The sequence below is a fragment of the Pseudophryne corroboree genome, chromosome 6 (assembly GCF_028390025.1).
Source record: "Pseudophryne corroboree isolate aPseCor3 chromosome 6, aPseCor3.hap2, whole genome shotgun sequence".
Classification (NCBI taxonomy): Eukaryota; Metazoa; Chordata; class Amphibia; order Anura; family Myobatrachidae; genus Pseudophryne; species Pseudophryne corroboree.
Window position 1 is genome coordinate 791,055,634 of NC_086449.1, and position 25,209 is coordinate 791,080,842.

General features: G+C 34.2%; 2 protein-coding genes and 1 pseudogene across 2 annotated transcripts in view; all 3 read left to right on the forward strand.

Moving 5' to 3' along the window:
* Positions 1–1,151: 1,151 nt before the first annotated feature.
* LOC134934689 (protocadherin gamma-B2-like) lies at positions 1,152–6,088 on the forward strand. The gene is made up of 3 exons (XM_063930062.1): positions 1,152–1,206; positions 2,485–4,814; positions 5,927–6,088. The coding sequence occupies exons 1-3, from the start codon at positions 1,152–1,154 to the stop codon at positions 6,086–6,088; spliced, it is 2,547 nt and encodes an 848-aa protein (XP_063786132.1).
* A 4,998-nt stretch (positions 6,089–11,086) lies between these two features.
* Positions 11,087–25,209, forward strand: part of LOC134933540 (protocadherin gamma-B1-like) — a 543,090-nt gene continuing 528,967 nt past the window's right edge. The window contains exon 1 of the mRNA XM_063928845.1: positions 11,087–13,760. Within this exon, the coding sequence (XP_063784915.1) occupies positions 11,352–13,760 (2,409 nt within the window). The 5' untranslated portion in view covers positions 11,087–11,351. The remainder of the gene's footprint in view (positions 13,761–25,209) is intronic.
* LOC134933917 (protocadherin gamma-B1-like) lies at positions 19,091–22,992 on the forward strand (annotated as a pseudogene).

Here is a 25,209-nt window from a genome sequence, read left to right on the forward strand (position 1 = left end):
GATCTTAGAAGCCAAGAGGATGACATCCTTCTCAATCATGTCACTCATACACAGTGGCAAGATGGTGCTGTACCTGCACAGATACTCTATCAGTGGCAATCTTGGTTAGGGAATGACATTTAATCAGAGAAACCATTTTGTTTGATACTGCTCAGTAGAGCACTCCACTTCTAACAGAGTTTGATGATGAGATAATAAATCTGGAAACGTTGAAGCAAGTTTTGTTTCTGTGAAATTTTTTTGAGTGCCGCCTGACCATACTGCTATATTGGATCCTGAGCTAAGGGAGGCCTAGGAGGGCACTGGCACTTTATGCTACATGTACTGGAGTGCTGCCTGTATTCATTCCTGTATATATTCTATCATGATATCTATTTGTTGTATCATGATATCTATTTGTGGTTCTGCGGATGTTTGAAACTAGTTGCATTAGTCAAATACTGACAAGTAATACAGCCTAAGCAATGAAAACATCCCGGTTTAATGTATAAAAAGTTGGATTGAGTACCTTATTGATCTTTGGTTATATCAGTCTTCATCACAATGTCCCATATTTTATGGCCTCTAGTATAATAGGGCATGATTTGTGTTTGACACAATTTCAAAGAGGGATTGAATTGTACCACAGGCCATAATTTCTGATGTATTTTTTTAATAGCCCCACCATGTGGGTTAAAATGATTGGTCCACGGTATCATATCCCTCTCTCTATTTTTCTCTTTCCTACATAACAACTGAGTCCGCAGTATTTTCATTGCTCTTATCAAAAGATCGTTCCTGTATCCCCTTAATAGAAACTTTTTCTATCATGATATCTATTTGTTGTTCTGCCATATTTTTGTCTGGCCAAAGCTTCCAATATTGAGCCTGATTCTGATTCAACACATGTGCCTAAGTTGCACTGCACATGCATCCAAATAGTACATAGTACAGGAGATGCACAGTCTAGGAAATGTTTTGAAAATGTAATGGGTATTCATGGGCGATGATTGGGAGGTTGTTATACAGCTAGTCCATTTTATGGGAGTAATTTAGGAGTGTCACTGGTATATTGCAAATATTGGTTATATACAGAGACAAAGAATTGTTCACAAAGGAGGTCATATTCAGATGGAGAAACTTCATCCACCATAGGGCAGGTGCAAGCTTTGATGGTGAAACCGACAGATGCACAAAATGGTATTTCAGAGTATATGGATGCTGACAGTATGTGCATCAGTCTTGCACATTCAAATGCATGGCTGTACACTAGTGAAGTGCTTTGTAGTGGCATTTGCATAAAGTGGCAGATGTGTTACCTGCAGTAGACTCAGTCATGGACAAGGCTGTATCTGACTCAGGATCAGGTTCACTATGTTTACACCAACCCTTTGTGTTGGCCCAGAAATGTTTGTTTGTTTAGTATCGTTTTCATTGCAAAAACTGTTACAAATACAATACTGTTAAATACAATCCAAAGTTTTATGGTTAATTGTTTTCATATGTTATTTGATGGAGTGTATTCCATTATCTGTATATTTATGACCTTGTAAAAGTGATGTGCAATACTAGTGGTTGTCAAATGAGAATATGCTTTGGATTAGCTGCAAGACCATTCCTAATCAATGTCATTTGAAGCAGTGGTTTTCATATGCTCTAAAATGGTTTGGCAAATAGATAACCAAAGTAAAATAATAATGGTGTACCTGATCCATTTTGTTGATGCTCAAACTCTTAGAAAACATAAAAATTAACACGTATTTCATATTGTCCATACACTTAAAAAAATAGAGATTTGCAGCACAGAATATGTAATTACATCACTTTTTTTACTAGTCATAGTGATCATGTTTATTCTATTGTTTCAACTTCTTTTATTACAATAAATGTATATAATCATACACACAGTATTTGTATTCTTAACTACTGATACAATTTATAGAGAAAAAATATAATCTTAATTAAAAAATGTCAAAAGCCTAGATGTGTTCTAAAAATGTAAAGTTTAGTTCTTAGCTATGACTGATTAAAAAATTAATTTCTGCTGCAGTTCTACATATGTACCTCAGAGCGCCACTGTTTACCAAGAAGTTAAGGGATTTACAGAAGAAATGAATTCACTGTTATGACCAGACATTGCAGAACTGCAGACATTGCAGCCATTGTTCCTCATTCACACTCCAGATATACAGTATCTGTTTGCAATCCATAAAATGTAACTTTCAAATGACAGCTCTTCAAATTGGGTTGAAGATCTTTTGTTTTTATCTCTGATACAACATCTGGAGTTGGAAAATAAGAAAACTGAAAGCAAGACATTCAAAAAAACAACCAGGCATTTATTTATCTAAATGTTTCTTCTGGAATTCAAACCATTTGAATATAAGGAATACTGAATTGAAACCAGTGATACACAGAAGGATAAAATGAAGACACATGAAGCAATGGCATACAAAGGATGGCAAGTAGCATTTTACTTCTTAATTTCTGGGTTTTGTTACTCAGGATGTGCACAAATTAATTATACCATTGTTGAGGAAATGAGAAAAGGGTCAATTGTTAGTAACTTAGCAAAGGATTTGGGACTTAATATCCAGAAACTTTCTGATAGACAATTTCGTCTTGTTTCTCATGTTTCAGAGAAATATTTTTCTGTGCAAGTAGACAATGGAAATCTGTATATAAAAGACAGAATAGACAGAGAGACACTATGTGCTGCAACTGATCCCTGCTTTCTAACCTTTGATGTGCTGGTAGAAAAACCTTTAAATGTTTTCAATGTCAAGGTTGAAATACAGGATATAAATGATAATGTTCCAAAATTTTATCTTGAATTCATCAAGTTAGATATTCTTGAGTGGACATCACCAGGTGCACGTTTTGTTTTACAATATGCAAGAGACCCTGATTTAGGTAATAATTCTATCATATCATATGTACTTAGTGACAACCAATATTTTACATTGGGTGAAAAAATTAATTCTGATGGTATGAAATATCCTGAAGTGATCTTAGAAAAATCTCTAGATCGGGAAACCCAGAGTTATTATGAACTGATCTTAGCAGCATCAGATGGCGGTAGTCCAATGCTCACTGGTACTACGCAAGTGAAAATTTCTGTCACTGATGTCAATGATAATTTTCCTATATTTACTCAAGAGGTATATAAAGTTACACTAAATGAAAATATGCCACTCAACACAATAGTTGTTATAGTGAAAGCAAATGATAATGATGAAGGTTCAAATGCTGAAATCACATATTCTTTCAGTAACATTCCTGAAGATGCATTGAAGGTTTTCGGAATTGACTCAAAAAGTGGAGAAATAAAAACTAAAGGAATTGTGGATTTTGAAATAACAAAAACTTATGAAATGTCTGTTCAAGCACAGGATGGAGGAGGCCTAGTGTCACATGCCAATGTGGTGGTCCAAATAGTAGACATTAATGACAATGCACCTGAAATAACCCTCAATTCTCTCTCTTCTCCAATCTCTGAAAATTCATTACCAGGTACAGTGGTTGCTCTGATTAATATCCATGATAAGGACTCAAAAGAAAATAGTGATGTTGTCTGTGAGATTAAAGGTGCATTACCATTTAAACTATTATCATCCTCTGGACATTTTTTTAAAATTGTAACAACAACAACTTTGGACAGGGAAGAAATATCATACTACAATATTGTAATAGTAGCCACCGATAAAGGCTCTCCACAACTGTCCACAATAAAAAACATAAATTTGACAATATCAGATGTAAATGATAACCCACCAGTTTTTCAAAAAAGTAATTATGTTGCTTACATTACTGAAAACAACTTGCCCGGAGGCTCCATTTATAGTGTGCAAGCTACAGACCCTGATACAGAAGAACATGGTAAAATCACATATTCCATTGTTAGCTCACAGGTGGAGAAATTCCCTATATTTTCATTCTTGTCCATTAACCCAGTCACTGGAGTTCTCTATGCACAACGATCATTTGACTATGAAGACCAGAAAGAATTTCAAATCCAGATAATTGCAAAAGACAATGGGTTACCATCCCTGAGCACTAATACAACCCTGAAAATTCTTGTGGTAGATAGGAATGACAATGCACCAAAAATTCTCTATCCTTCTCCAGAAAGTGATGGCATGTTTGAAATTGTTCCTCTTGCCTCTGAACAAGGTTATTTAGTAACAAAAGTGGTGGCAGTTGATGCTGACTCTGGGCACAATGGTTGGCTTTCTTACAATTTTATGCAAACATCAGAACCCTCCTATTTTACTATAGGTCACAATACTGGAGAAATTAGAACATCACATATCTTTCAAGAAAAGGATAACTTTAGACACAGACTGGCAGTATTAGTGAAGGACAATGGTGATCCCTCACTCTCAGCTACTGTTACATTAAATCTTGTTGCTGCTGAGGATTTCCAACATGTTGCTCCAGAACTCAATAGTAAATCAATAAATGTACAGTCACAATCAAATGTCCAGTTTTATTTAGTTATAGCCTTAGCACTGATTTGTTTCTTTTTCATGTTGACTGTAATTTTAGCTGTTCTATCTAAATGCAGGAAAGATGAACCTTCAACAAGCTTCACCTCAATAAATCAAAATATTTATTCTCAGATGGACCCTCAGTTATTTTCTAGATATAGTACTGCAAGTTTGCCTTTTCCACTTTCATATGATGTTTGTGTTGCTCTGGACTCAAACGAAAGTGACTTTAGTTTTCTGAAACCAAATCCAAATGTTGCTATAGACAGTCTTCTTGATGCTGATAATTCAGGAATAGCAAAACAAAACATTGAAGAACCTTCAATAACCAACAGCCTACAGCAGGTGAGTTGCAAATCTATAGTCATATATTTTTTCAACAGTTCTCCATACACAGGAAAGCTAATTAGATATCTAGTCAATTTGCCAGTTTCAAATATAATGAAAATGTTTATATGTGCAATAATGTGATTGTTACGGTATCAAACAGTGTGCTATTTCTTCCCACTGATAGCTCTGTGGGTCAAAAATTAAGGCAAATATGTTGATTTAAATAACTACTCATAATGAATTATAAATTAAATTTAACTCAACATTTGTTTTCTGCTCTCAATTAACAGGAATAACATTAGACATTTCATTAAAGTATACAAAGAAAATTGCATAGAGGACATACAGTAGCTTCATTTCTAATATGTTGTATTGTCATTAGCATTGATGTTCAATAACTATCCTTACACAGTATATCAGGAAACACTAATAGACAGATGGTATAATACATACAGTATGCAAATACAATATATGTTAGGTTACTGTTTTACATTTATGTGTATGAATGTTGTAAGGTTTGGGGGCATGCCCCGTATTGCTGTGTATTATGTGTATTGATATTAAAGGAAGCGGATATAAGTTGATGTGTTAACTACAGACAATGTAACCCTTTTTCAACTACAGTATATGCTTTAAATGTATTTGTGTCACATGCAATCCAACCTGATACATGTAACATCCATATCACATACATTATCACAAGTTGTTATATCCGAACACAGATGTCCGTATCCTGCAAACTCAGTACAATAAAATATTCCAACATTTTCAATAATACTATTATTTATTTTACTATGATTCACTACTAACAAATACTCCTTTATAACCTTTCCATAATCATCCATAACATCCTTGTACTTGATGGGGAAATTGTAGCATGGTGAGAGAAGTAAAGCAATAGTTTTTTGTTTCATCTCCTCAGATACAGCTACAGATACATGTAAGTTGATGTGTTAACTACAGACACATCAGAATACATATAAGAAGGTACAGTAAAATTAACTTTTGTGAGTTTTCATTAAAGGAGAATGCCATTTTCTGATAAAAAGTAAACTAATTAGTGACTAGTGTTTATACTTATTTCGTATTGATATTACCTTTTATGTTGTATTTTATATTAATCATAGTGTTGGACCAACAAATATAGACTAGGTGTATTGGTTGAAGGAGAATGTCTTAAATACATTTATAACAGTATTTATAGAGAGGCCAAAGGACAAAGTTCTAGTAAACATGGTGTGCAGTACTATATAGAGCACACCTTTAAATATAACAAAAGTAACACATAATTCACCTGCATTTATGTGCTCCAGGAGCTATGTTTGGCAACAGACCACTATTTCTACATCAAAGTTAGTGTCTTCCAACAGCAATATGTATTCAACCTTGTCTATTTTTATAATTTTATAGACTACATGAAAAGTGTTTTAACTATTTGTGAATGATACTAAGTTATTTATGGCTATTTACACAGAAGAGGACTGTATGTCAGAAAACAGAACTCCCAACATTTAAAATATAGGACATTCAGCACTTCCCACAGCATATTACCTGAGAACTGCATGGTCATAAAACATGAGTGCCTGGTCACATCACATTAAGACAAGTAATTTCCCTGTGGGGCATACCTAGCACTTCAGAAGTGATGGGCTGCCACAGCCCCCTTCCCATCTCCTGTAGAGTGCACTGGAGCTTGTTGGTGTACCATGGAAGGTGGACCACTTATTAGGATAAACCCCATAATTGTCCCTAAATTCAGAATACATTATTTTACATTTAACAGATATACAGTCACCTCAAATATAGATTTTTAAGATGGACTGAGAAATGTCAGATGAAGATTTTCTTGAGAAACAGATGTGTCCTCAATTAACTTTGCTCTCAATGCAGCATATACTGTATTGCATTTAGTGAATAGTGCACTCAGCTAAGGAAACCATGTTGCAATAAGGTTTCACAAAGCAGTTGTGTTTTTTGCATGAGTAATATAGGAATTCAGATGGCAGGTATTGTCATCATCAGTGGTACTGTTTGCTCCTCATGAGCATGCTGATATTCCCGGACCCTGCATGTGAGATTCACTGCCGCAAGAGCAGTGCAACTTGAGAGAGGTTTAGCACCTGCATTGAGACTAAAGGGTTTCTGGACTTTGGAATGCAACAGCTGGAAAGTCAAGCATCTGCACATTAGAGCCAGCACAGACCAGTGCTATCTTTCAATCCATATGGATATATTTAAGGATGCCTCACATAAGGTTAATTGTTAGATGATTGGTCTTCACTCAGACATTGATGTTCTGAATCTGATTCTGCAATCTGTGCCTTTATGTATCAGATACCTGAGCTGCCAGACCTTAGAACTGGAGTTTGACCTGCCTCTACCTTACCCTGTATATTGGATACCTGTGTTGCCAGACCTTGGCGCCTGTGTGCTAACTTGTTGGTATTGTACTATATGTTGCTGTTGTATAGCACAGGGAAAGAGGGGGTAATAATGCTGACATATAGAAAAATACTGTATTGTGCAATACAGTGAAATGTAAAAATGGGAACAAACTTAGCTTGAAATGTCAAGATATTATTATTATTATTATTATTATTATTGTTATTATTATTATTAATAATAATAATAATAATAATAAAAATGAACAATAATAATAATAGCTATATAATCTACCGCATTATTAACATCTTTGGCATTTGGATTTGATAGATGCCTACTGGAACTATGTGATAAGTGGAAAGACGGTGTGTGGGAGAGTCTTCATTTAATAATGGATTTAGAAAAGGATTTTTATCTGATGTACCGATTTGTACTTGCCTCTGGTACACCATAAGTACAATGCAGGCTTAGACAAAGGGCCAAAATAGTGTGTACTTGCTACTGTATACAGTATACCAAACTGTCAGCGGCAGTCCCAGCTAGCCTTGTCATGCCCATCTGGGAACATTCTGTAAAGGTTTTTCTTGGCTACTATTTAGTCTTCTCGAGTATACCCAACATTTGTCTGCATGCATCGTCTTCATTTTGGAGTCACTGTGGGCAGGAAGGCACTACAGTATGATCACCATTTTTCTGAAAATGTCCAAAAATTTATTCTCTTTATAAAGCAGGTCATATGTTTATCTTCACTATCAATACAGTTCAGATGCCTTTTTCATTTATGTACTCTGTTCTCTTTTGATTGGTTCAGATACAACCAAATTCCCTCAACAATTAATTTGAAAGTTTTGACTGATACTAAATGTCAAAGCACTTTTTATAGGAAAAAGATAGGACACCCCTTTCTCTACTGAGAAGACAGTGTGTGTCATTTCTAAAATAAAATATATGAAACTAGAATTAAACATTACTAGCATTGTAGGCAACTAAAATTCAAAGCACACATACTGTAATGCCCTACATTACAATATTAAAGACTATAGAGACATGTTTCAGCCATCTATAAATACTACAGTATTTTCTAGTTTTGACAGTACCTGCAGAGTTCTTGATATTATGAAGCTGGTCTCAAGATCATAAAATATTGCTTTTGCTTTTATGCAAAGTAGTAATTTAACTGCTTTCATTACACTTTGAGACGTGTTACTTTCAAATTAGATCTATATGTTTGACCACTCACCCTAAGGCCATTGAGCAACAGGTTTTTGTCAGATACTGTACCTTTTCCATTTCAAATGGCACTAGGAAGGGTTATCTCCCCTCCCTACTATGTTTGTACTGGCTATTCGAACCCTGGCCTTAAAATGTATGAGTTCTCCTAGCTTCAAGATATTCTTGAGCTGCATAAAGGACACTACCCATAAGTTACTGTATGTCTCTTTACAGATGGCATCTTACTTTTTGCTACTAGCATAGATACCTCATTGGTATTGTGCGAATGGATCAGTAGAGATCAGTTCAATTGTATAAATTGAACACAACTAACAATGTAGCTTGTTTTAGGTCTGGAAAAAGGGATGTATTCAATCTATTATACAATGCCACTGTATACATGTTCTAGGGTATTTTGGGAATGTTTTCAAAACCAACTGTACTTCTATTGCAGAACATATCACTATTTTAATGAAAGCATGGTTTGGCTTTGAGGTCTAGTGGTTGTGCCACTAGCACTTTAAGGTGATGTTGTTATTATTATTATTATTATTATTATTATTATCCTTTATTTATATGGCGCCACAAGGGTTCAGCAGCGCCCAATTACAGAGTACATAAACAAATAATCAAACAGGAAAACAGCAACTTACAGTTGATGACAGTATAGGACAAGTACAGATGACACTGGAATAAGTATCAGGTGGCAGAAGACTGATGGAATTGGTGCAGTTGAAGATTATTAAAGTAAGAAAGGATAAGCACATGAGGGAAGAGGGCCCTGCTCGTGAGAGCTTACATTCTAAAGGGGAGGGGTAGACAGACAGGGGTGACACAGTTGGGGTACATAGAGAGCGTAGAACAGAGGCTTAGGATGAGATTTGGCTGGGTTTGGTGAAGAAGTGGGTCTTGAGAGCCCGTTTGAAGTTTTGTAGAGAGGTGGAGAGTCTGAGGGGGAGAGGTAGGGAATTCCAAAGAAGTGGTGCAGCACGTGAGAAATCTTGGAGGTAGGAGTGGGAGGAAGTAATCCGTAAGCAGGAGAGTCGGCGTTTATTAGCAGAGCGAAGAGGACGGGTGGGAGTGTAAAGGGAGATAAGGTCAGAGATGTAGATGGGAGAGGAGTGGGTGAGGGCTTTATAAGCGAGTGTGAGAAGCTTGAAATGGATTCTGAAAGGGAAGGGGAGCCAGTGAAGGTCTAGTAAGAGAGGAGAGGTGGACGTAGTGCGTTTGGTGAGGAAGATGAGCCGGGCAGCAGCATTGAGGATAGATTGGAGTGGAGAGAGGTATTTGTCAGGAATGCCAGTCAGGAGCAGATTACAGTAGTCCAGTCTGGAGATGACCAGTGAGTGGATAAGAGTCTTAGTAGCATCCTGGGTCAGAAAGGTTCTGATCCTTGAAATATTATTCAAGCTGATGTATTTATTTTGGACCATTCCTATATTGTGCTTAAGAAACACCTAGCCAAACACATAATATATTACTGACATACATATGTAAATCTAAAAATACTGAACTGTATATCTATTTCATCAGACTTACTTCTGCAAGGACATGGGACTACCAATAGCAGAAATGTAAATAGCATATTAGGGAAGGTAAAGCTATCTCTGCAGTCTATAAACAATATCTCTCACTCATGCAGATTTATTCTTCTAAGTTTCCCAAAAATTATGTAGATTTCATTTTCAGTAATTTTTTTTAGTTAGCTAAAAAAAGGTGTTTGTTTACTTCTTGTGCTTTTCACTCAGACAATGAGAGAATGGTTTCAGTTAGAAACAAATAACTTCCCTTTTGAAAATATTGTATTTCAATATAATATTTTCGATACATTTTGAGCCACTAGGTCTCCCCTGCTTTATAATGATGTGACATTAAGACTATATAAATAGCTATAATAAGGTTGTAATGGTGTCAATTTTGCCATATTTTTTGGCGGGGGCGAATTTTTGAAAATTGTCTCTATTGTTTCATGATCAAACTTTCATTATAATGAAAAGATTATTTAATTATATTCATGGTATGCATTAGAATAACAGATAAAAAAAACACAAACTATGGAAATGTATTACTTTTATTTATGTAATTAACCACTTAACTGACACTTTTTCCCTTCAAAACCACTCATATAGTTGTTTAATAAAAAAAATTAATATAGTTTAAAAAGTATTTTTGAAAATATTTAAACAGTATATTATGCAGAACTGCAGGATGGATCTCCTCGTCAAAAACTGGTGGGACACAGTGGGGTGGCATGGTCGCATGGGATCTGACCATGTCAGTTAAGTGGTTAATTGTTATCATCTCAAGTCAAATGTATAATTATATTTATTGTTTTTATACCAAAATCAAATAATTATACCTATTTTTTTTTCTTTAATAATAACTAGCTATTTAATGCCTTATGCAATACAGTTACGTTTGTTTAATTGGGAATACATTGTTGAATCCTCAGTAAACAAATGTCTCAAACACAGGTGCTCTCAAAGGTTTGAATCATATAAAACTGCTCATCAAAAATAATAAAATTTAGTTTGTTTCATAGCAATACAGTAGGTTTTGATTTAAAAAAAACTAAAATTTGTGCTGCAATTCCATATTTGTACCTCAGAGCGCCGCTGTTTACCAATAAATTGAGGGATTGAGAATAAATGTAGAATTCACTAGTGTGCTCAGACACTGCAGGTCTGCATGAAGAAAAGAAGCCATTGTTGCTCCTCCACACTCCAAATATATTTGCTTGTATTCTATAAAACTGAACCTTAAAATATCAATTCTTCCAACTGGCTTGCAAAACTTCAGATTTTCACCTTGAGACAATATTTGATGAGCATAACATGAAGAATAACAACAAGAAATGAATAAACCATCATTGCATTTCATCTTCTAAATCTTTTTTTCTGGATTACAAAGCAAGTGGCACATAGAAAATTGAACTGATATATTTGAGAAAGGAATAAAATGAAGACACATGAAGCAATGGCATACAAAGGATGGCAAGTAGCATTTTACTTCTTCATTTCAGGGTTTTGTCACTCAGGCTCTGCACAGATCCATTATACCATTGTTGAGGAAATGAGAAAAGGTTCATTTGTTGGTAACTTAGCAAAGGATTTGGGATTTCATATTAAGGAACTTTCTGATAGACATTTTCGCCTTGTTTCTCATGTTTCAGAAAAATATTTTTCTGTGCAGCTAGACAATGGAAATCTGTATATAAAAGACAGAATAGACAGAGAGACACTATGTCCTGCAACTGATCCCTGTTTTCTAACCTTTGATGTGCTTGTAGAAAATCCTTTGCATGTTTTCAATGTCAAGGTTGAAATTCAAGATACAAATGATAATGTTCCAAAATTTTATTTTGAAACTATTAAATTAGATATTGTAGAATCAACTTTACCAGGTGCACGATTTGTTTTACAAACGGCAAGAGACCCTGATTTAAGTACAAATTCAATTAAATCATATATGCTTAGTGACAACCAATATTTTACATTGGGTGAAAAAACTAATTCTGATGGTATCAAACATCCTGAAATTATTTTAGAAAAACCGCTAGATCGTGAAACCCAGAGTTGTTATGAACTAATCCTAACAGCATCAGATGGAGGTAGTCCAATGCTTACTGGTACTACACAAGTAAAAATTTCTGTCACTGATGTCAATGATAATTTTCCTATATTTACTCAAGAGATGTATAAAGTTATACTAAATGAAAATATGCCACTACACACACTGGTTGTTTTAGTGAAAGCAATTGATAATGATGAAGGTTCAAATGCAGAAATAACATATTCTTTCAGCGACATTCCTGAAGATGCATTAAAGGTTTTTGAAATTGGCTCCAAAAGTGGAGAAATAAAAACTAAAGGAACTGTGGATTTTGAAAAAATGAAAACTTATGAAATATCTGTTCAAGCACAGGATGGAGGAGGCCTGGTTTCTCATGCCAGTGTGGTAGTCCAAATATTAGACATGAATGACAATGCACCTGAAATAACCCTCAATTCCCTCTCCTCTCCAATCTCTGAAGATTCATTGCCAGGAACAGTAGTTGCTCTGATTAATATCCATGACAAAGATTCAGAAGAAAATAGTGAAGTTGTCTGTGAGATTAAAGATGCATTACCATTTAAACTATTGTCATCCTCTGGACATTATTATAAAATTGTTACAACAACTGCTATGGACAGGGAAGAAATCTCATACTACAATATTGTTATAGTAGCCACCGATAAAGGCTCTCCTCCATTGTCCACAATAAAAAATATCAGTTTGATAATAGCAGATGTAAACGATAACCCACCGGTGTTTCAGAAAAGTAATTATGTTGCTTACATTACTGAAAATAACTTGCCTGGAGGATCCATGTATAGTATGCAAGCTACAGATCCTGATACCGAAGAAAATGGTAAAATCACTTATTCCATTGTTAGCTCACATGTGGAAAAATTCCCTGTATTTTCATTCTTGTCCATTAACCCAGTCACTGGAGTTCTCTATGCACAACGATCATTTGACTATGAAGACCAGAAAGAATTTCAAATCCAGATCATTGCAAAAGACAATGGATTACCATCCCTGAGCACTAATACAACCCTGAAAATTATTGTAATAGATAGGAATGACAATGCACCAAAAATTCTGTATCCTTCACCAGAAAGTGATGGCATGTTTGAAATTGTTCCTCTTGCTTCCGAACAAGGTTATCTAGTCACAAAAGTGGTGGCAGTTGATGCTGACTCTGGGCACAATGGTTGGCTTTCTTACCATTTTATGCAAACATCAGAACCCTCCTATTTTACTATAGGTCACAATACTGGTGAAATCAGAACATCACATACCTTTCAAGAGAAGGATAACTTCAGACAAAAACTAATAGTCTTAGTGAAGGACAATGGTGATCCCTCACTCTCAGCTACTGTTACGTTAAATCTTGTTGCTGCTGAGGATTTCCAACATGTTGCTCCAGACCTAAAAAGTCAATCAACAAATGTACAGTCACAATCAAATGTCCAGTTTTATTTAGTTATAGCCTTAGCACTGATTTGTTTCTTTTTCATGTTGACTGTAATTTTAGCTGTTCTATCTAAATGCAGGAAAGATGAACCTTCAACCAGCTTCAGCTCAATAAATCCAAACATTTATTCTCAGATGGATCCTCAGTTATTTTCTAGATATAGTACTGCAAGTTTGCCTTTTCCACTTTCTTATGATGTTTGTGTTGCTCTGGATTCAAATGAGAGTGATTTCAGCTTTCTGAAACCAAATCCAAGTGTTCCAATAGACAGTCTTCTTGATATGGATAATTCTGGAATTTCAAAAGAAAATGTTGAAGAACCTACAACAACTAATAACCCAACAGAGGTGAGTTGCAAGATTTCCTTCATCTTTACTTAATCTTTGCTGTATTTATGTTAGGTTTATATTGTTTTTTCTGTATTGAATGTTGAATTGAAATGTATGGTGAATATATTAGCTCAAAATGTAATAAACTAAATAGTTTTAATATGGTATAAATTTGGATGATTTAGTTAATGTATTCAATATGCTTTCCTAGCTATTTGTGAAATTATTGGATAACATAAATTACAGAAAATAATGGCAATACCATTAATTACTTTCAAGATATTTTTTTATTCTATTATAAAAATGATTAAAGACTTCCTTTATTGTATTTTAGAATGCAATTTAATTTCAAAAGTCATCAATACTACTGTAAGTGTTATACATGAGTTGGAAGTTCTTATCTTTTTTATTAGTGTTTTCAATTGATTTCTCATGCACCATTAAAATCAGGGGATACAGTTAAAATTCAGCAATGGTGCAGAGATATCACATTTTGGTATAATATAAAAAAGGGGCCACATAAACACAAAGTGCAGGTGATACAGGAGAGAATTCATTCCATCAACAAAAGTAATATGTACAATATATTTCCTACTGATTTTTATTTTGCATATATTTTTTAGGCCTTAAGGTCTAAGTAGTAAAGCTTAAACTGTTGAGACAATACTGTAATTTTTGAGATGTTAAATGTCTTATTAGTCTTAAGTAAGGTCAAACTTCAATCTGTGGTTTCAATATTGTTTAAAATTTTAAGACGAGGGGGGAGGATTGTTGGGTTAGACATACATGAATTGGAGATCCTGTACTTGCTAGTTTGGTAAGGTAAGCCAATCAATATCATCCGGTTGGTTGTACTAGATGTGATAAAAGGGTGTAGGGGCCTTAAAGTTGACCAGATAAGTGAGCCAAGCTTACATACAATTTTTGGTATGTTGTGTGTTAGACTTGAGTTCTATTCCTTTTTATTTACTACCCATCTTGTTTTTTTATATTAACAACTTAAACATTATCACATTTATTAAAACATGGTTACATTTAAAAAATATATGTTTGGTAACACAGGTTATTTTTGTCTATTGTTAAAAAAAGAAAAGTACATGAGCTCAGCAATGCTGTCATTCAATGAGACTATTAATTTTGCCCAAGTATGCAAAAACACAGAGTATGTTATAAGACAATTTAATAGATTATAAAGAATTGCAATACATTAGTTTTGTTCTGTATTTCTAGTTCTTTTAGCATCTATTTATACAGTACCAATATGCAGTATTCCAAAGGGGTGTATTGTACACCAATATGACATAATACAAAATCAGGGAGGAGTGTATAGAATGCAGCAAAAGCAAACTGATATGCAAGTGGGTATGTTAAGCAGTGGACAAGAAATGAGAAACAAGTACTGTAGGTGAAAGAGCTTTGGTGGACTCGTTTTTGCTTGGATATATATTTCATGTTTAATGATGGAATCTGAGGTGATATTACCAAATTCTGTCATATTTGTGCTGCATTGTGAGAATGGGTTCAGAGTTGTGAGATAAGTTGTTTTTTATTTTTGTATTTTATTTAAATAATAGATACAGTAATTGCTCTGAATTAACTATTTTATGTATTAAATCATATACACTAATGTGTGATATTGCATTTTTTTTCTAACATAGCAATATGGTACAAGTCATAACTTTCCAAAGTGATTAATTTTATTATAAGTTATTGCATATTTAGTATTACAATCTGTTTTAATACATCTAAAATATTTAAAGGTAAACGCTATACAATTTGACATGGTGTGTTATCCAACTTTTTATCAATAGGACATACTATAGATATGCTCATTTTTATAATTTAATATGTGTATGCAAGCAGTCAAACGTATTTAACATAGTTTCAATTAACTAAACAGTGTATGTGAAAAAAATAATATTTATATTTTTTATTTATATACAGTATCTCCATGCTATGGTGATTTCTTTCACTCTTTAAGTATGCCACCACTCTGTGTTGTTTTTTTATTAGGCATCCAAGATCTGAATGTCTATTAGACAGGCACCTGCTGTTTACATTTGTGATGCTGGGGAGTGCAAAATAAATTACAGTATATATTGTATATGCAGCAATGTGAAATATTTAGAAAGTATTTTGAGACTTTTGACACTCGATTTGGTTTTCTTTGAGATATAACTATAAACTTCTGTATTTGTTTGCCACTATGTGGGGAATAAGGCAGTTGAAAGTTTTCATTTAGCACAATTAGTCAGTAATTACTCACCTTTTGAAGCACTGTCTTCTTCTCTAGCATTGGGCGTGAGAGTGACTGTAAGTATGTATGAGTGTGGGTGTGTTTGCATAAGTGTGTGTGACTCTTGGTGTGTGTGTGTGTGTGTGTGTGTGTGTGTGTGTGTGTGTGTGTGTGTGTGTGTGTGTGACCCCCCTCGGAAATAGCAGCTGGGAGTAATACATCTCCCAGCAGCCACCTCCCATCCCAGCAGCCCCCTTGCCTCCTGGCAGCCCCTTCCCCAGTGCAAAGATGGACAGGGGATCACTTAAAGCCAGAGAGGCCACCAGAGACCACCAGACTGGTACAGACTTTTTTACGCTTGTACTGCAAGGTTTTCAAAGCTTAAAGCCCTGTTACCACTTTTTTAAAATTGGATACTGCAGGTATTGGGAGCATGCATATCCATGGTAATCTAAAATTGGATGCAAGATTTTTTGTGGTGAAAACCTCATGCCTAATTAAATTCTCCCCTATGTGACTCATTTTCCAGCCTGAATCTAAGAACTCACATTATGCCTAGTTACCATCACCAACTCTGGCAATTCACAAATACTGTGTTGTAAATTAGTCAATTTGATTTAGAATATTTGTTGAAGATTTATGAAAACATGGTTTAAGATGATTTGTTTTTACATTTGTATTTTCTTTATTGAAATGCTTGTGTTACAATCATGGTATAGAATTTGACAATACTATCATCCAAAAGAGCATTGTATACACATTAAAAAAACAATCACAAAATAAAATGCAAAACAAAAAATGGAGGAATTGGGCTGAGGAGCTGGATGGATGGAATGGGAGACAGATGGTGGCAAGTGTGTTTAAGTTGAGCAGTCCAGGGTTTAAGTAAGCTATGTATGGGTGATGGTTATGTGACATGTTAATAGTGTACATAACATTTCTGAATGTTCTTTGGCAACCCTTTTTTGTTGTTTTATTTAGTATTTAAATGACATACAGAGCTATGATATAATTGAAATTAAACATTTGTCCTAATTCAGAACTGATCATAGCAGCAAAATTTTTCTCTAATAAGCAAAATCATGTGCAATGCAGGTGGGGCAGATATAATATGTACAGAGAGAGTTAGATTTTGGGCGGGGGGTCTTCAAACTGAAATCTAAATTTCAGTGTAAAAATAAAGCAGCCAGTGTTTACCCTGCACAGAAACAATATAACCAACCCAAATATAACTCTGCACATGTTATATCTGCCCCACCTGCGGTGCACATGGTTTTGCCCATTAGAGAAAAACTTTGCTGCTGTGATCAGGTCTGAATTAGGCCCATAGTTCAGTGTAATTGTTACATTTTACTAAAATGATTGTTTTGTAAATATCTAATATGGAAGGTCAAAAAATCAATAAAATAAAAGACCTACATTTATGAAAAACCATTTAGAAACATTAATAAGTTTAATATGTATTTCATGTAGGACCAAGAAATGTTTCAGTCATAGTAAATACAGTTGTCCTTGCACAAATGGAACAAAGAAGGAAATGATGATGACAAACTATACAGAGGGTATCATTTTACAGGAACACAGATTCTATGATTTTATACACAATAGTTGCAGTCTATCAGAAATTAAAGTGCATCAACAGTTTTCTTATTACACAGATGTAGTTTAGTAGTATAGATCACTATGTTGCTGTGTCCCCAAAATATATGATATAGTTTAAAATTAATCTTACTATGTAAAAGATATCATGCTTAATGCTGCAAAATTTGACAATATTCAAACCGGAAAATATAATGATGTTCTCTTGCTAAAGACCAAAAATAACTGCTATTGCTCATCACTGCTAATCAACAGCCAAAATGGGCTCTATACTGAGAAGATGTCAGTAGCATAAGTAGTTAGCAGAAGTTAATACTGTATATATATATCTCGCACCCCCAGCGATCTCAGATGTCATTACATCCTGCCGCTTATTATCATTCATTATATAGGTGTACTCTTCATAATGCCTCAAAAGTAAGTGATTTTTTTCCAACAAGAAATGAATCTGCTGAAAATGAGCCTACACTGTCACCCAGCCTTTGCCAGAAAAAAAAATATTTGATTACTTTTGATCATTTTCATATGGACACTGATGGTGTGATTTAAGTTAGCTGCAAAAACTGTACTCTTGAAAGTAATGCTGTTCAGTGTAGTTTGTAGTCAACAGATTTATTTTACTTTTAAATGATGTAGAATTAAGATTTAATTAAAAAGTTAAATATTATTGGTATATAGTTTACGATAGATAGATAGATAGATAGATAGATAGATAGATAGATACAGAAGATTGATAGCTACAGTAGATAGATAGATAGATAGATAGATAGATAGGTAGATAGATAGATAGATACAAGGGATAAAATATATTCATTTCAACTTTACCATGTAAAGTACATACACTGATACAAAGCCAAAAGCATTGAAAACTCTCAATGTTTATGATATTGATAAGTATCTATTTACAGTACTTTGATTATTGTCTATTACAATATCATATACTTACATATACATTTGGTCTTCATAATAACTATTGATTCACTGCACAACCTCTTTAATGCATTACTGTATGTCTCTGTTATTGATAACAAATAATTGAATCTTTCATGAACAATGTCACAAACATAGATGCTCTCAATTGTTTTTAACATATAACACTTCTCATTCAAAATAATTGAATATAGTTTGTACAGTTTTTGAACTATAGATTCTAGAAAAAAAGAATTTCTGCTGCAATTCCACATTTCTACCTCAGAGCGCCGCTGTTTGCTAAGAAGTTGAGAGCTTTACAGAAAACATAGAATTCACTGGTATTATCAGACACTGAAGATCTGCATGAAGGAAAACAGCCATTGCTAGTCCTTTACAATACAGATATACTGTATTTGTTTTAATTTCTTGACATTTTACTTTAAAATGTACATTATTTCAACTGGTTTAGAAAATATTCATTAGAAAAAAGAAATTTCTTTATAAGATAATTTTGGAGGTTTTCAACAAGAAGAATCAAAAGTAAAAAGACCAAGCAATTAATACAACTGCAAGATATATAACAATCTACAGTAAATGCTTCCTCTGCATTGAGGAACACAAGACAACTGGAGGAAAGCTTTAAGAAATCTTAGAACCACAGAAGGATAATATGAAGATCCATCAAGGAAAAGCACACAAAGGATGGCAAGTAGCATTTTACTTCATCATTTCTTTATTGTGTTGCATGAGCTCTGCACAGATTCATTATTCCATTGTTGAGGAAATGAGAAAAGGTGCATTTGTTGGCAATTTAGCAAGGGATTTGGGATTTAATATTAAGCAAATTTCTGACAGACAATTACGTCTTGTTTCTCATGTTTCAGAAAAATATTTTTCTGTTCGACTAGACAATGGAAATCTGTATATAAACGACAGAATAGACAGAGAGACACTATGTCCTACAACTGATCCCTGCTTTCTAACCTTTGATGTCCTTGTAGAAAATCCTTTGAATGTTTTCAATATCAAGGTTGAAATTCAAGATATAAATGATAATGTTCAAAAATTCTATCTTGAAACCATTACATTAGATATTGTTGAATCAACTTCACCAGGAGCACGATTTCTGTTACAAAATGCAAGAGACACTGACTTGGGTACAAATTCAGTTCTATCATATGTGCTTAGTGACAGCCAATATTTTACATTGGGCGAAAAAACAAATTCTGATAGCATCAAATATCCTGAAATCATTTTAGAAAAACCTCTAGATCGGGAAATCCAGAGTTATTGTGAACTGATCCTAACAGCATCAGATGGAGGTAGTCCAATGCTTACTTCTACAATGCAAGTCAAAATTTCTGTCACTGATGCCAATGATAATTTTCCTATATTTACTCAAGAGGTATATAAAGTTACACTAAATGAAAACATGCCTCTCAAAACAATAGTTGTTTTAGTGCAAGCAAATGATCATGATGAAGGCTCGAATGTTGAAATCACATATTCTTTCAGCAACATTCCTGAAGATGCATTGAATGTTTTTGGAATTGACTCAAAAAGTGGAGAAATAAAAATTAAGGGAAATGTGGATTTTGAAATAACAAAAACTTATGAGATGTCTGTCCAAGCACAGGATGGAGGTGGCCTAGTTTCTCATGCCAATGTGATTGTCCAGATAAAAGACATGAATGACAATGCTCCTGAAATAACACTTAATTCCCTCTTATCTCCAATCTCTGAAGATTCACTGCCAGGTACAGTGGTTGCTTTGATTAATATCCATGATAAGGACTCAGAAGGAAATAGAGATGTTGTCTGTGAGATTAAAGATGCATTACCTTTTAAACTAATATCATCCTCTGGACACTATTATAAAATTGTTACAACAACAGCTATGGACAGAGAAAAAATATCAAATTATAATATTTCTGTAATAGCTACTGACGAAGGCTCTCCACCACTGTCTACAATAAAAATCATCAGTTTGACAATATCAGATGTAAATGATAACCCACCAGTGTTTCATAAGAGTAATTATATTGCTTATATAACAGAAAATAACTTGCCTGGAGGCTCAATCTTTAGTGCACAAGCTACAGATCCTGACACAGACGACAATGGTAAAATCACATATTCCATTGTTAGCTCACAGGTGGAGAAATTCCCTATATTTTCTTTCTTGTCCATTAAACCCAGTCACTGGAGTTCTCTATGCACAACGGTCATTTGACTATGAAGACCAGAAAGAATTTCAAATCCAGATCATTGCAAAAGACAATGGGTTACCATCCCTGAGCACTAATACAACCCTGAAAATTCTAGTAATAGATAGGAATGACAATGCACCAAAAATTCTGTATCCTTCACCAGAAAGTGATGGCATGTTTGAAATTGTTCCTCTTGCTTCCGAACAAGGTTATCTAGTCACAAAAGTGGTGGCAGTCGATGCTGACTCTGGGCACAATGGTTGGCTTTCTTACCATTTTATGCAAGCATCAGAACCCTCCTATTTTACTATTGGTCACAATACTGGTGAAATCAGAACATCACATACCTTTCAAGAGAAGGATAACTACAGACAAAAACTAATAGTCTTAGTGAAGGACAATGGTGATCCCTCACTCTCAGCTACTGTTACGTTAAATCTTGTTGCTGCTGAGGATTTCCAACATGTTGCTCCAGACCTAAAAAGTCAATCAACAAATGTACAGTCACAATCAAATGTCCAGTTTTATTTAGATATATCCTTAGCACTGATTTGTTTCTTTTTCATGTTGACTGTTATTTTAGCTGTTCTATCTAAATGCAGGAAAGATGAACCTTCAACCAGCTTCAGCTCAATAAATCCAAACATTTATTCTCAGATGGATCCTCAGTTATTTTCTAGATATAGTACTGCAAGTTTGCCTTTTCCACTTTCATATGATGTTTGTGTTGCTCTGGATTCAAACGAAAGTGACTTTCGTTTTCTGAAACCAAATCCAAATGTTGCTATAGACAGTCTTCTTGATGCTGATAATTCAGGAATAGCAAAACAAAACATTGAAGAACCTTCAATAACCAACAGCCTACAGCAGGTGAGTTGCAAATCTATAGTCATATATTTTTTCAACAGTTCTCCATACACAGGAAAGCTAATTAGATTTCTAGTCAATTTGCCAGTTTCAAATATAATGAAAATGTTTATATGTGCAATAATGTGATTGTTACGGTATCAAACATTGTGCTATTTCTTCCCACTGATAGCTCTGTGGGTCTAAAATTAAGGCAAATATGTTGATTTAAATAACTACTCATAATGAATTATAAATTAAATTTAACTCAACATTTGTTTTCTGCTCTCAATTAACAGGAATAACATTAGACATTTAATTAAAGTATACAAAGAAAATTGCATAGAGGACATACAGTAGCTTAATTTCTAATATGTTGTATTGTCATTAGCATTGATGTTCAATAACTATCCTTACACAGTATATCAGGAAACACTAATAGACAGATGGTATAATACATACAGTATGCAAATAAAATATATGTTAGGTTACTGTTTTACATTTATGTGTATGAATGTTGTAAGGTTTGGGGGCATGCCCCGTATTGCTGTGTATTATGTGTATTGGTATTAAAGGAAGTGGATATAAGTTGATGTGTTAACTACAGACAATGTAACCCTTTTACAACTACAGTATATGCTTTAAATGTATTTGTGTTACATGCAATCCAACCTGATACATGTAACATCCATATCACATACATTATCACAAGTTGTTATATCCGAACACAGATGTCCGTATCCTGCAAACTCAGTACAATAAAATATTCCAACATTTTCAATAATATTATTATTTATTTTACTATGATTCACTACTAACAAATACTCCTTTATAACCTTTCCATAATCATCCATAAAATCCTTGTACTTGCTGGGGAAATTGTAGCCTGGGGAGAGAAGTAAAGCAAGAGTTTTTTGTTTCATCTCCTCAGATAAAGCTACAGATACATATAAGTTGATGTGTTAACTACAGACACATCAGAATACATATAAGAAGGTACAGTAAAATTAAATTTTGTGAGTTTTCATTAAAGGAGAATGCAATTTTCTGATAAAAAGTAAACTAATTAGTGACTAGTGTTTATACTTATTTCTTATTGAGATTACCTTTTATGTTGTATTTTATATTAATCATAGTGTTGGACCAACAAATATAAACTAGGTGTATTGGTTGAAGGAGAATGTCTTAAATACATTTATAACAGTATTTATACAGAGGACAAAGTTCTAGTAAACATGGTGTGCAGTACTATATAGAGCACACCTTTAAATATAACAAAATTAACACATAATTCACCTGCATTTATGTGCTCCAGGAGCTATGTTTGGTAACAGACCACTATTTCTGCATCATATTTAGTGTCTTCCAACAGCAATATGTATTCAACCTTGTCTATTTTTATATTTTTATAGACTACATGAAAAGTGTTTTAACTATTTGTGAATGATACTAAGTTATGTATGGCAATTTACACAGAAGAGGACTGTATGTCAGAAAACAGAACTCCCAACATTTAAAATATGTGACATTCAGCACTTCCCAGGGCTTATTACCTGAGAATGGCATGGTCATAAAACATGAGTGCCTGGTCACATCACATTAAGACAAGTAATTTCCCTGTGGGGCATACCTAGCACTTCAGAAGTGATGGGCTGCCACAGCCCCCTTCCCATCTCCTGTAGAGTGCACTGGAGCTTGTTGGTGCACCATAGAAGGTGGACCACTTATTAGGATAAACCCCATAATTGTCCCTAAATTCAGAATACATTATTTTACATTTAACAGATATACAGTCACCTCAAATATAGATTTTTAAGATGGACTGAGAAATGTCAGATGAAGATTTTCTTGAGAAACAGATGTGTCCTAAATTAACTTTGCTCTCAGTGCAGCATATACTGTATTGCATTTAGTGAACAGTGCACTCAGCTAAGGAAACCATGTTGCAATAAGGTTTCACAAAGCAGTTGTGTTTTTTGCATGAGTAATATAGGAATTCAGATGGCAGGTATTGTCATCATCAGTGGTACTGTTTGCTCCTCATGAGCATGCTGATATTCCCGGACCCTGCATGTGAGATTCACTGTTGCTAGGGCAGTGCAGCTTGAGAGAGGTTTAGCACCTGCATTGAGACTAAAGGGTTTCTGGACTTTGGAATGCAACAGTTGGAAATTCAAACATCTGCACATTAGAGCCAGCTCTGACCAGTGCTAACTTTCAATCCATATGGATCTATTTAAGGATACATCACATAAGGTTAATTGTTAGATGATTGGTCTTCACTCAGACATTGATGTTCTGAATCTGATTCTGCAATCTGTGCCTTTGTGTATCGGATACCTGAGCTGCCAGACCTTAGAACTGGAGTTTGACCTGCCTCTACCTTTCCCTGTATATTGGATACCTGTGTTGCCAGACCTTGGCGCCTGTTTGCAACCTTGTTGGTATTGTATTATGTTGCTGTTGTATAGCACAGGGGAAGAGGGGGTAATAATGCTGACATATAGAAAAATACTGTATTGTGCAATACAGTGAAATGTAAAAATGGGAACAAACTTATCTTGAAATGTCAATATATTATTATTATTATTATTATTATTATTATTATTATTATTATTATTGTTGTTATTATTATTAATAATAATAATAATAATAATAATAAAAATTAACAATAATAATAGCTATATAATCTACCCTATTATTAACATCTTTGGCATCTGTATTTGATAGATGCCTACTGGAATTATGTGATAAGTGGAAAGATGGTGTGTGGGAGAGTCTTCATTTAATAATGGATTTAGAAAAGGATTTTTATCTGATGTACAGATTTGTACTTGCTTCTGGTACACCATAAGTACAATGCTAGCTTAGACAAAGGGCCAAAATAGTGTGTACTTGCTACTGTATACAGTATACCAAACTGTCAGTGGCAGTCCCAGCTAGCCTTGTCATGCCCATCTGGGAACATTCTGTAAAGGTTTTTCTTGGCTACTATTTAGTCTTCTCGAGTATACCCAACATTTGTCTGGATGTATCGTCTTCATTTTGGAGTCACTGTGGGCAGGAAGACACTATGATCCCCATTTTTCTGAAAATGTCCAAAAATGTGTTCTCTTTATAAAGCAGGTCATATGTTTATCTTCACTATCAATAAAGTTCAGATGCCTTTTTCATTTATGTACTCTGTTCTCTTTTGATTGGTTCAGATACAACCAAATTCCCTCAACAATTAATTTGAAAGTTTTGACTGATACTAAATGTCAAAGCACTTTTTATAGGAAAAAGATAGGACACCCCTTTCTCTACTGAGAAGGCAGTGTGTGTCATTTCTAAAATAAATATATGAAACTAGAATTAAACATTACTAGCATTGTAGGCAACGAAAATTTAAAGCACACATACTGTAATGCCCTACATTACAATATTAAAGACTATAGAGACATGTTTCAGCCATCTATAAATACTACAGTATTTTCTAGTTTTGACAGTACCTGCAGAGTTCTTGATATTATGAAGCTGGTCTCAAGATCATAAAATATTGCTTTTGTTTTTTTGCAAAGTAGTAATTTAACTGCTTTCATTACACTTTGAGATGTGTTACTTTCAAATTAGATCTATATGTTTGACCACTCACCCTAAGGCCATTGAGCAACAGGTTTTTGTC